At 32.1% G+C, this 14,569-nt stretch overlaps 1 protein-coding gene across 3 annotated transcripts in view; it reads left to right on the forward strand.

Moving 5' to 3' along the window:
* Positions 1-14,569, forward strand: part of LOC148607223 (syntaxin) — a 48,023-nt gene that overhangs the window by 16,571 nt on the left and 16,883 nt on the right. For all 3 annotated transcript variants that reach the window (XM_088545586.1, XM_088545587.1, XM_088545585.1), the window contains exons 6-9: positions 5,866-5,974; positions 10,721-10,794; positions 12,127-12,264; positions 13,074-13,184. In XM_088545586.1, coding sequence (XP_088401712.1) covers positions 5,866-5,974; positions 10,721-10,794; positions 12,127-12,264; positions 13,074-13,184 — 432 coding nt within the window. The remainder of the gene's footprint in view (positions 1-5,865; positions 5,975-10,720; positions 10,795-12,126; positions 12,265-13,073; positions 13,185-14,569) is intronic.

Consider the following 14,569-nt stretch of genomic DNA (forward strand, 5'->3'; position numbering starts at 1 on the left):
TCTGGACGTTTTGAGGTATAGTACTTGGATAATGCATTAAATAAAAACATCTGGGTTCTTTTCTTCATATGCCTCACATTATACACATTTTGCCTTATTTTGATGGAGAATTACTTAATGAATTTCCCTCTTTTAGTCAGACCTATTCAATAGTTGCTAAGCTAGGACATGTGGTCAGTCTGATACATGTACATGCATATCCAAGGATAAATTTCTTCTTTCTTCATCTTGTTTTTCAATGTCATTGGTCAAAGGTCAGTAATACAGAATGCATTTCTTTCATAGTAATGGGAATGATACTGTTATTGAGAAAAGTAACTGAATTTTCTGTTAAATTTACCATGCAAAATCTTAGTCTGTTCCTTGATGTATCAACATTTCACTGAGTTCAGGATGGAAATAATCTCTAATCTGTTTCTTTCCATCTTTCCTGACAGGTTGACATGTATTGTCTGGCTTTTCGTTGATTTCTCAAATAAATTAAATGATGAGTTTCACTATCTTCATCGAGAAGATACATGGAAAGTTTCATTTGAGATACATGGAAAGTTTCATTTGAGGTTCATATTTTGTTTGTTCTAGTTTTTTGTAACCTATTGGCATTGCATTGGTTGAAAATAATTGATGTGATAATGCTGTTTCTAAACAAGTGGAAACAGAGGTACTTGTACATGTCATTTTGTCAGTAGTGTCTTTAATGTTTCTGTGTATGACTTTGTAACTAATGGGTATTGTTGCATTTTGTATTTAGAGGTAAATTCTAGATTACAAAAAAATAAATTCATAAATTATTGTGATTTCAGTTGTTATTTTATACCAAAATGTAGTTGTAACGAATGAGTGGCTGGTATATTAGAATCATCCTGTCTGTCTGAATGTTGTTGCATTTATATCAACTCCCAATGGATGCATTGATTTGGAATTTGGTATGTGGCTATACATTTACGTGGATAGGCCATATGTTGTAAGCGATTCTGGTTGCTGTCAGTTAGCAACTTCTGTTTGTGTCCCTAGTACTACTAAGTGTGCAACTTTATATTTCATACCAAAGTGGTGTTTTAAAATGCATGTCTCCTGATACTGATACAATGGTGTATTCCACTGTCAGTCCTTGAGGTGGTCCAATTCTCCATGTTATAGAGTTATGTGTCTGTAAAAGACCAAGGGAGGGTGGTACAGATGTATTATACACTTAAGCACAGTTAATTTTTATTTTTTTCAATATTACAAAAAATTCAACTTGAATGAAAGAATAAAATGAAATTTATATTTATTGCAATAACAACTTTGCAACCTCAGTCCTTTACAGTCCTGGACAGTGTCAAGCCTCTATCAGCTTACTGCAGTGGACAGACAGATGGTCCCAGGACGTGTATGAAGCTTGTTTATAATGAATAATTAAACTAACCATTAGAGAAACTCTGATCCAATTATCTATGTTGTTACATAGGCCTTAAGGCAGTGTAAAGTTATTTCATCATTATTGAGCTGCTGTGTGACAGCTGATACCTTTTGTTCAGTGCAGATATTAAAACATTTTTATTGAATACAACAAGGACATTCTGTTCCTGTAATGATCAGCGACAGAATTTCAATATTTTTCACTGACATTGATAAATATTTTGATATTAATCTCTCTTGTTAAGGTACAGATGCAAGTGTCATCAAATCTGTACAGATTGTACATGTACTGTATATGTATTCCCTGTAACCGGTACCATTTCTAAAGGCTCCATGTGTCCGATTCCTCATAAAAATGAAAATGGTCCATTTAATCTTGTCTATTGGTCCATTAAAAGGTTGACCTTGAATGCTTTTAAACCTGAAATTACAAATCCATTAATGCATCATAACATAGTTTTATCAGTTCTATGGGTTTTCAGATTGATTCCTTCCAGTTATAACATAATTTTTTTTGTGTGTTTCCTTTTTAACACACTTGTTCAGTACTAAAAATGTTTATATTTCTGAATAACTTAATTATTAAATTTTAATTTAAATTATTTTTTTTAAGCTTATGCATTTAAATTAAAAACATCAAATTTAATTTCATATTATTTTATGGCCTTTAACAACATAGAATTTGATGTTAACTTCAAATAAAATGTGATTTTTAAGCTAGCTAATTGGTCCAAATTTTGTGTCAAGGTTGGATTTTGAGAATTCTTTTATTATAAATATGGCACAAAACCTTAAGAATTTTATTAAAAGCTTCAACACATGTTCATCTTTAAGTCTTACTTCTCTTATTCTTTTAATAGTGACAGTTAAAGTCCGGCCCTAAGAAATTGGCGCTAGCTAGAAATGTTTATTAATAAATAATGGGTACAATTTGTCCAAAATAAACTTGATGTCTAACATTTAAAGGCAAATATTTTTAAAATACTGAATAATAGTTCATGAAAAAAGACGTCTTTACTGAAATTGAAACCCTGTTGTACTAATATTTGACTTTTGAAATATATCATCTGGAGTGGGTTATGTTATATATAATACACCCTCTCTGCTCAAAAGTTCGGACTTTAAGTTTTATCTTTCTATTTCTAATCTTAAAACATGACAGAAAAGGCCCTTATGTCCTTTAAATATACTTTCATGTCTTATTGCGCAATATTTTGTAAACTTTGAGCCATTAAAGATCATGAATGTTGGGCAATAATTATCAATTTCAATCTTCAAAAGGTCATGAGTGAAGTAAATCCTCTCCCACCTCCCACAGAAATTATTGTACTGTTATTGTATACCAAACAATCATTAGTACTACGATTTTTTGATGACTCAGTTGACTTACTGTTGCCATAGATCAATTGGACCTTTACTGATTATTGAATATGTGATTTACAGTTGATTGTAACATATCTTTTATTGTTAAAAATTGATCAAAGTGTTTTCCCCTTGTATTTCTGTATCTCTCCAATGCTTCATTTATTGGAAAATTGTTACTGATTGAATTGTGGCAAAATTTGATTATTTTCTTGTGTTGTGCATTGTAATTAATTGATGTATAATTATGGTTGATCTAATTTCCACTTTTAGAGGCTTGTATTCTACCATAAATAGAGTGTCCTTGGATATTGGAATACAAAATTGCTTTCTACTATTAAACCATTGTTTATAAAAAGGCTCTTTTGTTTGTTCTTTGATTATTTGTCTGTCTGTCTGTCTGTTCTTAAGTATTTTGTAGCCTGTTCTTAACTATTACAGATCAATACATTGTTTGTTTGGCATGGAAGATAGTTTTGAAACAGTGATATTAATTTGTTTACAGCTCATACAGTGATGATGTTCAGTTGATAGAGTTGATCTTCCCTTTGATTAAATGACAATCTAACACTTTATGAACTGACCTAGATAGTTACTGTAAACATATTAATTTCTGCAGATTATGTCTAGTAAATATATTCGTTGGTATCAATTTTTGTGGCTTCAAAAAGTGATTAGCATTATCTAGTGTATGAATAAATTAAGCAGGTACTATTCTTCACATTTTTCGATTACTTATGAAAAAAGTGAAAATGAGTACGCCTTAAAAATTAATATGTTGACTGAAACTGGACAGTTAAACTTTCTTTCAAATCTTTTCTGTGACACTGGTATTAAACAGATGAACAGCCAAAAGGTTCAACTCGACGTTTACTTCTAAAGGCAGATTCAGGCGATTTTCAAATGATCATGGGACAACCTACTGTAACCCCTGACCATCATCACTGTATGACTCTTGTTCCATCACTGTATGACCCTTGTTTCATTACTGTATGACTCTTGTTCCATCACTATGATTTTTGTTCCATCACTGTATGACCCTTGTTCCATCACTGTATGACTCTTGTTCCATTATTGGTTTGTACCCAGTGGTTTGTCGAGGATGAGTTGTCAGGCAAACTAAAAGTAGGATTAGTGAAAGGGGCTTTGCATATTATAATGGAAAACAAGCCAGGTTTCACTATATTTGTGACACTAGAACTGCATTGCGATAATGAAATTCATATCCAGCATTCAGGCACGTATGGAGCTATAATTAAAAGTATGCCAGACCCATCCCTATTAAAATACCATCAATAGTACACCATTTAAGCTTACTATACAGTTATGGAGCTGAATCAGCATAATAAAAAGTCTACAGATTGAAGATACAACCATCATTGTGATAATGATTTTATTGACATTTAACTCATCCTACATTCATCATGATTCTGATGATGACAGAGATATAAATATGTCAAAATATGAATAATGTTCTAGATGGTGTTGGGTGTATCTTAAGTATTTTTACTGTTTTTTTTTCTCATTGCAAAGTTCTGGATACAGGGAAACCTGTTTAAATAAAACCTGTTTAGAATTGTTAAAGGTGAACAAATTTGCAGATATCAATTTTCACAGCTTTATACATGTATTGTGATTTGAGTTATATATTGTTAAAGATGAATTTTGGAGGTACTATTTTTTGTGCTTCCCTGTTCACAGCGAAAATAAGTGCTCCACATAAATTGATACATTTACAGTATTCAGAGTCTTGTTTAGCCAAGTTTCTGGTGTATTCAGAGTGTGGTTTAGCCAGGTTTTTTGTTTAATCAGAGTGTGGTTTAGCCAGGTTTCTGGTGTATTCACAGTCTGGTTTAGCCAAGTTTCTGGTGTATTCATAGTGTGGTTTAGCCAGGTTTCTTGTGTAATAAACCAAGTTTTTGTACTCAGAGTGGTGTAGCCAAGCTTCTTTGTATTCATATTCTGGTTTAGGTTACAGACCACCAATTCAACCAATGAGCATTTGGAACGTACGCAAAAATAGTCCTACGCAGAAATTACCCCTGTTCCTCATAGTGCTGTGAAAAAAGTTCTCATCTTATTTAAAAAATTTAAACAGTTTCTGAAAGGAAAAACATTTCTGTACATTTTATAGGTGCATTTTGCTTCTTGTGATGTGAAGCCTAATCTCCATAATGATTGTTAAATATACCCCTATCTTGTGAAAACACTGGGATTTCCCATGCTATTTATAGACCCTTCACTTCCGGTGACCAGTACTGCACTGCAAGTCTGCTAACCCCACATGCCATTCTGAGGATTGTGAGCTGACATATGTAGAATCATGCTGATATATAGTCCTCTGCAGGTTAAAGTTAAGGTAAAGTCCAGAGAAGCCATTGAATATTGTGAAATTAGCATAGAAGCCTATGGAAAGTGGAATTAGTGGTTTTTAGCCTTTAGCCAAGGTTGTATGTATTCATAGTCTGATTTAGCTGGGTTTCTGGTGTATTCAGAATCTGGTTTAGCAAAATTTCTGGTGTATTCAGAGTCTGCTTTAGCCAAGCTTCTATTGTATTTTTAGTCTGGTTCAGCCAAACTTCTTGTGTAATCATAATCTAGTTTAGCCAGGTTTCTGGTACATTCAGAGTCTAGTTTACCCAGGTTTCACTGTTTTATGCAGACTAGTTACCTTCACCGATATGATGCCCATAGTATTCTTTCTAAGAAACTTTTTGACTTCCTCAGGAATAAATTAACTCTCCCCCCAATAAAAATGTTTAACATATGCGTGTAGGCATTAGGTATCTGGGCAATTATTGTCCAAAGAATTTTGGCAATGGTCAGAGTTGTACTACAAGGTTCTATGCCACAATTGGAAAGTTGGGATTGATTTTTTTTATATTTTTAGGGGGTGAGGAGGGGGTTTTACCCTTACTGTTTAGAAGTTACAAGCATTGAAACAAGCAGTTATAATTACATGGAAATAATTGCTTTTCAATGGAGTTAATGTGTTGCTGAAATCTGTTAGTTATCTATACATTATTGGTACTTTACAAATAAAATAACTTTTTCTGTATTCAATAAATGCCTTAAAATGTGTATTCTTTTCTTTTTTTACAGCATGCAACACTGTCTCGAAAGTTTGTAGAAGTAATGAATGATTATAATTCCTGTCAAATAGATTATAGAGAACGATGTAAAGGTCGAATACAAAGACAGTTAGAAATAAGTAAGTTTACAACCAGTAAAGGAACAATAGGGCAGTCTGTCTATTCGAGTACCAGTCCACATTAAATTCAGGCACTGCCTATGGTAGAGGTCATTCATGATGTAGAAAAACCTACCGAATAAAGGCAGCTTTTTTCAGTCTACATATGCTATATTTTTACGTAATGATTATCCTTTTTGTATTCAAATCTGTATTTTTGAGAAAGCCATACATTCATCTCCAAAATTTTAAAAAATAACAAAAATCAATTAAATTAATCCAAATCAAACCTAATCAAGATGGATAACTCTTGCAAAGAGCTAATTTCATGTACAATTTATATCATTTTTATCTCAAAAGTGCAACTATCAAATGAAAATTTAAGACTGGCTATGTGATCGGTAACTGCTTCTGAACAATAAATAAAATTGCATTTGGTTGGTTTTTGGCATGCATGAATCATCTCCTGCCTGATTTTAAGAAAGACTGATACTTAAGCAGGCTCAACTTCTAATACAAAAAAAAAATGTGCAAGTGTTGCTTTATCTGTTGGCATTGAACATTTTGCCACTACAACCTAATAGTCTGAAAAAGTCATTTGTTTCTTGATTTACAAAGAAGTCTTTATAATAATCAAGATAATATATACAGTTTTATTCTTGCATGGATTTCTTTTTCAATAAAAAATATTCAAATGATTTGTAAGTGATAATAAGAATTCAAAATATGACCTGGTTTTTGAAAGCTTAATCACTTGTATTGATTTCCTTGGCTTGAAATGAAAAATATGACTTATTGCAGAAATGATTGGATGTGTAATTTTTCTGGTGATTGGTGAGAGAAAAAACAAGGTTATTGACTAAAGTTGTTTATACCTTGTATAAATTGTTCTAAGATAATTATTATCCTAGAGTCAATATTAACAAGGAATTAACTTAGCAAGGACCCAGTAGTCCGAGGATTTTATAAAGAAAAAATGAATGATATGAAGAAAAGGTCCTCATGGAAATTGTCACTTTTTGGGTTTGGTCTCAAACTTGATGCAGTTTAATTAAGAAATAAATCACAGAAACTCCATTTTATCATGTTTTACCCCGAGCAAAAGCTAGGGGTTAAATACTACATAAATTGTCAGCCCACAGTAAAAGAACAATCGAAATGGAGTTTCCATGATTTATTTTGATTCTAATGGGACTAGTTTCTTCATGTTTTTGAGAAGAAGCAGCCTATGAGTTTCATGAAATGTTGGTCATGTGTTCATCACTTTTTTACCTTGTTTGTGGTCTAAAGAGCTTTGAGGCATGTCATATTAGAACAACTGGTAAACTTATATAAATTTGCTGCAAATAAAACCACATTGAAGGCTTTTTTAAAAAGATTTTGCCTCTCAGTGAAGTTTATTTGTGTTAACTGGTATTGCTCAAATATTTCAGTGTTGCAAAAACATGTGGGTATTTTGGAGAGCACTGATTTACCCAGTATCAGTGTCAAGTTACATGGGAATATCAGGATTTTTAATGGAGTGGTTCAGGCTATCATTTGCACAAAACCAACAGTTTTCAAAGCAGAACCTTCAGAACACTCCCCTCTCCTGGATCTACCTTAGAACTTATACAATAACACTGATATAACTAGGAATGTTCACAAAAAAACAGCATTAGCAGCAAATGATGAAAATACATCAAGAGGGCACTATCTAGACTAAAACATATATGCTTTCACAGTCCTAGATTTTAACCCTTATATGTAACACTTTATTGTGGGTTTTTAAATTTTTTTCAAGTGGTCTATTGAGGCCTCAAAAAAATTCTGGGTTTCTGGAAACCCAACTGACCCAATTTTTTTATGATGTCAAATAAAAACGGAAACAAAAGATATATGGATTTTCAGTAGTTTCCATCAGTGAATTTATTTTACTAGAATCACCTTGCTCTCCGATATGGAGGTTCAAAATTCATTTTTAAAAATGAGTTCAGTATTCAGCATTGTCATAATGTAATAGAGGCAGCAAAACCAGTAGGTTTCACTGTCCTGCAAATCTATCAATTTAAAAACTAAACAAAAACCAAAAAAAAATCCCTACCTACTTGTTCCAACCCTAATTATGAAGGAGATGTTACTGGTAACACAGAATTATTTTTTTTTGGCCTGATTTTTAAATAGGTAGAGTCCAGTACCTTTCACTTTTGAAAGTAAATTTTAACCCCTGTTTAACAAGGATGTGATTCGCTTCAGATGAAAAACTTCTTTCCAGTCTAATGATGAATCATTTTCTATTTAAAAAACAAGGACGATATTTATTTACCTATATTGTATGTTTGTTTTGGGTGTCACTGTTTTCTACCCATTTTAATCTATATCGGCATGTAATTTGAAACATCAATGTTTTTAACATGTTGTGTTTCTCTAAAATCAAATATCTAATTTAAGTATTTCATGACAACTCCGAAGAGTTTATGGATTTAGAAATATTTCAACGTAACCCATTATCCACGTTTTGTTTTCATTAGGCCAGTATTGCTATGAAATTGTAAAAGTGTTTTATATTTGTTTAAAATCAATATTGAACAGAGAACAATGAAATGAATTATTAGTGTTGTGTTAAGATTAGTTTTTTGCCATAATATGCATGGTTTAGAATTTGTAATTTATGAAACTTGATATATTTGAGAGGATTGAAATATTTAGGGGTACAAAGGAATCATTCTGTCTGTCTGTCTGTCCTTGTGTCATGTATATGGAGAGCTCATTCTTAAACATTCAGTGTATTTTAATGATACTTCGTTTGAAATTTGGGTATCATTGAAGATAAAGAATGATAATTATTGCTGTAGGATTGTTAGAGGTGATAATTAAGTGTCAGCCTCTGTAAGAATCAGGCAATGGATGAAACATGGTATGAAAAAAAACACCATTTTGAAAGTTTAATTTGACTGTTTGCACCATCAGAATCAAAGAAAAAAGACATGATTTTACATTGAGTTATAATTTTACTGAAATGCACTGAAAATGAACAAAAACCTAATTTTTCTTATGAAAGATTTCTGAGCAAATCCAATGATGCAGAGATCAAATAAAGGTCTTTTCAAATAGAGAAAGCAGCTTTGAGTGATATTCTTTTGTTAGATTGGTTGGGTTTTGATATGCATGTTTCTGATTTTTTTTATACGCCCATCAAAGACATGATGTATTATGGTATACCGTTGTCCGTCCATCTGTCATCCACACTTTGGACAATAACTCAAAAATGCTTTCACCAACTTTATTGAATCTTTTGGTGAATTGTTCATATCTATTGATGTAAGCTCCCTTTTGATTTTTATAAATTTCAGATTTTTCGTTTCCATGTTATGAATTTTTTTTCCTTAAAAGGGGATTTTCAAGTTTCAGACAATAACTCTAAAACACTTTCACCAACTTTTATGAGACTTCGGTGAATTGTTCATATCTATTGACATTTCGATTTTTATAAATTTCAGATTTTTGTTTCTGTGTTATGAATTTTTTATACTTAAAAAAGGGAGATTTTCAAGTTTTCGCACAATTACTGAAAAACACTTTCACTAAATTTTATGAAACTTTGGTGAATTATTCGTATCTATTGAAGTAAGCTCCCTTCCGATTTGTATAAATGTCAAATTTTACGTTTTCGTGCTATGAACTTTTACTCTTTTAAAAGACTGGAAACGGCTAAGAAAATTTTATTTGTTCAAAAATCATTTAAAACAGACCATTTCTTATGATGATCGACTAATAAATATAAATGGTACTTGTTATCAAGACGACAAACTAAGTTAAAATTGAGGTAGCCTTGATAGTATCAAATTTTTTATGCATTTTTTATTTACTTTTTTTGGGGGGTATCCACAGTATTTCTAGTTGATCATATAAATTCATTAAAAGCATAAGGACAAAATTAAAAGGGCAGCAGGAGTATCATGCGCTTAAAGCGCAGCTGTTTATTCCATTTTGCCTGATTCTTACAAACACTTACACTTAATTTTTGTCCCCCTCGACACGTCGCGAGGGGACATGGAAATACCGGGCGTCTGTCTATCTGTCCATCCATTCGGCCTTATTTTTGAAGAGTTACAAATTAAGTTCGACTTTGGTTACTGTTGATTGATTTTTGTTGAAGTAATGGCCCTTGGACTTTAATGTTTTGTGCACTTTTTTCTTATGGGGGACATTGGAAGGCTGTTTTTTTATTTGTGCAGTATTCAAAAATAGGTTTTTAATTTTTGGAGTTTGTAAAAACAGCTAATTGTTCCGTGAGTTTTTTTTAAACTTCATATAAATGTTTCAGTGATATAGTTTGCCTTAAATTATCTCCAAAATAAGGCTGATTTTTTTCGAAGAAAAGTTTCCTAGTTTGTGAAAAAGAAATTGCTCAAAAACTTTTATAAGATAGGTTATTTCCAAAATGGTAGTTACAGTATGTCTTTTTTGTCATCCTTTTATTATATCAAAAGTTTTAACTACAAATTGAAGGCTTTGTACACTAATCTCATTTCCCAATTTGGAAAAAAAAAAGATGCATATTTGCTAATGAAGAATGGTTGGGGTAATTTTGAAAAAGGTCAATTATTTCACTGAAATATTTGGTATCAAATGTAGGTTCATGGAAGAAGATGTTTGCAAGGGGATATTATTCGACTTCTGGTAATTTTCAGTAAGTTTTGAAAACCTTTGGCTAACAGTTTATTCTAGTAACATTGTGAGAGATTTAAACATTTTCTTGATAGGCCTAACTTTTATCTTTTTTAGCTGGTAGAACTACTACAAATGAAGAATTAGAAGATATGTTAGAATCAGGAAATCCAGCAATATTTACACAGGGGGTATAATCTATTTGTAATTGACAGAAAATAAAATTATTTCATTTTCAAATTCACTTATGTAAACAAAAATATATAAAATATTTATTGACTCATGCATTTTCCCATATTCTGCTTCTAAAGATAACCAATGGCTCACATATAGCTAGCTGTTAAGGAACCGGTAGACATATTGCTTCTGCATACAATGAATTTGAATGAAATGATCCCAGTGATCTTGTTATCTGGTTAGATATTTATAAATCTGTTGTAGGAAGTATCACATGCACAGACCAGTTTTATCAAAATATACATCAAATCAAATAATCCATCACAAACTTATAAGTCCATCCAATTACAATTTACAAAAAATGATAGTAAGTATAATCAAAGCAATACTACACATGACATACAAAATATAATGATAGAAACTTAGAAAAATCAAACTATGTGTAAACGTAGCGTACAGCTTACTGATCTATGCCCTTCTCAATACTGAAAATCGTGCAAACAGGTGTATATATACCTCAGTCCCAAAACTGGTTATCAACCATGTGAAACTAGCATGATATGTCAATTCTGGCGATAGTATAGATATGTTTACAGGTCCGTAGGTTGTATCAGTTTTCACTGCAACTTACCTTCATAGTTTGGTAACCTGAATAGAAAGCTCCAAATTTTATTTGAAGGGAATCCTGAAGTCTGCCAATTTTAGAACCTTGGGTAAACCAATCGGTAAAAGTTGACACATTCCCCATTTCCACTTTCTTCTCTGTCTATAAAGCTAGACAAGACAAACAGATGTTTCTGCAATTGGTGATATTTTTGCACAAAGGGTTGATTATAAAGGAAATAAGAATTTACAGAGTGGGACACCTAAAATAAGGGATGGTTATGAAGTGTGGGCTTAAGCTATTTGCCTGGATCTTTTTTACCACCATTTGCCAAGTAATAGTTGCCTTAGACAACCAACATTGCTAGCTGTTTTGTTTTTTCCTTGCCAACATATTTGCATATGAATATATAACGAGAATGGATATGGGGAATGTGTCAAAGAAATAACAACCTAATCGGAATAAAAAATGTCTGTTCAAGCAGTCAAGGCCACCCATGGGTCTTCACATATGTTGATATCTGTCCTTATATGCAACATAAAGCATCTTTGTAAACACTTTGTTCAGTATATAGGTCAATGTATTTTAACTATAACTAAGTCAATAATTTGTCCTTTTGGATTGCATTGGTTTTTTAGACCAAAAGTCATGGTTCAAGGTCAAATTTTACCTGGTAAAGGGATGTCACTCTTAATGTTGCCTTTCTTTGTTTATTCTTCAAAGTAAAACATTATTTTTGTAGATTATAATGGAAACACAACAAGCAAGACAGACACTAGAAGATATAGAAGCTAGACACAACGATATTATCAAATTAGAGACAAGTATACGTGAATTACATGATATGTTTATGGACATGGCTATGTTAGTAGAACAACAGGTAAGACAGACTTGAGATATTGTAAGGCTTTTGTGAAAATGAAATGTCATTTAAACATATCGCAGATTCCAGGAGTTACATCCTTTAGTCTAGGTCTACCTCTTTATGTGAAAAGCAATTTGGTTTTGACCTGTTGCACATATGTTTGTGAATCAGGCCAAGGATATAAGTTGATAAATTTGGAAGATTGTGATCACTACTACATGTATAAGGTTTAATACATGGTATTTCCATAAGCCAAATGACAAAAGTCAGAAGTAATCAGTTACAGATATTTCCTTGTAACTTTAACTGAATTTACTGCAAATTATTGGTGGTGTTGTGGTGGGATGTTTCATGCCCTGCTTACCTTGAGTGCAGGAGGTCATGGGTTTGAACTATCTCCAATAAAGTTACATCAAAGACTTTTAAATTGGTTATCAGCACATGGCATAAAGGAGACAAGTTGGTTGAAACTCGGAAGAATATGTCAAGAGTTGAATGGCATGCCTACCTCCTGGATATTTATATATTCCTTTGAGCTTGCACAATAAAATCTGGCTCAGCATGTCAACCTAGTACAAAGCAGGATCTGTCTGATAGGTAAATCATTCTTGTTCTGGAATGCATGAAACATCTGCCATATGATGTAAAACAACAATTAATCACTGCACGTTACACTATTTTGAGTGTGGAGAATCAGGAGGTAGAAGATTGTTACCACAAGATATAATTTATTACAGTCCAAATAATGAAGGGATTGAGATTTGGTTAAGCTGATCAACAAACATTTTTTTACTAGATAGCATGTCATATTTTTCATTCTTTAGGGTGAAATGATAGACAGAATAGAATATAATGTAGAACAAGCAGTAGATTATATAGAAACAGCCAAAATGGATACTAAAAAGGCTGTCAAATATCAGAGCAAAGCTAGGCGGGTAAGTTAAACAAATGATAAAAAAAAATGGAAAAAATAATTACTGGCTATTTTACCAGTCTTGAGACACCATGTGTTTTAAGGTTTGTTGTATAACTGAGCCTTATATTGTTACAGCAAGTAACTTTGTTAACTTCAGGGAATTGGGTTGGTTTTCCCTTCATTATGTGACCATTACCTGGTCTTAGGTAGTTAACTAGACATAATTGACATGTAGATTAAAACTTTCTATTTTACTCCATGTTGAGTAGAGAGTTTAAATCTTGTTAAGTACCTAAAGCAGGTCATCAGGTAATGGTTATTCTTTCAAGGGATGGCAAACTATTCCCTGAAGTTAACTATTTAATTTGCTGTAACATGATCATGGCTAACCTTATATGTATGAGGAAGGTACTCTTTTGAGGTGTTGATGGCTATAGATATAGCTAAAATGGTGAAATTTGTAGAAATCAGGTCACTCTCCCTCGGAACATCAGAATGAAATACAATTCTTACATATAAACAAATAAGAAGTACATACATCAAAAAGGATGTGGTGTTGAAATTACTGCCTTAGGCCTTACACTTTACTTCAGGATGTAGTGCAGAAATTACTGCCTTAGGCCTTACACTATACTTAAGGATGTGGTGTAGAAATTACTGCCTTAGGCTTTACACTTTACTTAAGAATCAGTGTAGTAAATCACAGAATTTTTTTTTTTTTTTTTTTTACAATGCACTAAATGCTTTCTTGAAATATTTGGTTTGGATTTACTTTAAAAAAAAAAAAGTACAGATCTCTCATATTTTATTATTGAAAGATTTTCAGTATTTCAAGAGAGCATTATGTTGTTCATTATATATTTTCAGGATTTAATGGCACCTTTTTGTTGGTTTCACATCAAGTGAAAATAACTTCAAAATTTAAAGTTTTGAAGTTAACTCTAAACACTTAAGATTTTATACTTTTCCAATAATTGGTAGTATAAAATGCCATGGTATGAAGTTCAATTACATTCAACTTTTATAATTCCTATTTGCCACTTATAATGCATGACAAAGATGCAAAACCCATTATTGTTCAAAGTTTCCTCAAGTACAAAATGTTCCTCCGTTTTCTGCCGCTGCAAAGTACACTCAGCAAAACCTACCAGTATCCAACATCAAAAGCTTGTATAATATACCCAAAACAAAATGATAGGGAACTTTGAACAATATATAGAAAGTTGCCATTAGATCACATTGTGAAAGTAGCTGTGTTCATATACATAATCTTTGAATCATCCTCTGAATTTTACATTTTCATGTTTGAAAGGATTAAAAAAATCATAGCTGCTTTTATTTAGCATGTTCAAGCCATGAAATTAGTGCATTTTAAAGTTATTTCTTAATGGTACAGTATATTTA

The sequence above is a fragment of the Perna viridis genome, chromosome 9 (assembly GCF_037379345.1).
Source record: "Perna viridis isolate PV_CMFRI_1.1 ecotype Kerala chromosome 9, ASM3737934v1, whole genome shotgun sequence".
NCBI lineage: Eukaryota > Metazoa > Mollusca > Bivalvia > Mytilida > Mytilidae > Perna > Perna viridis.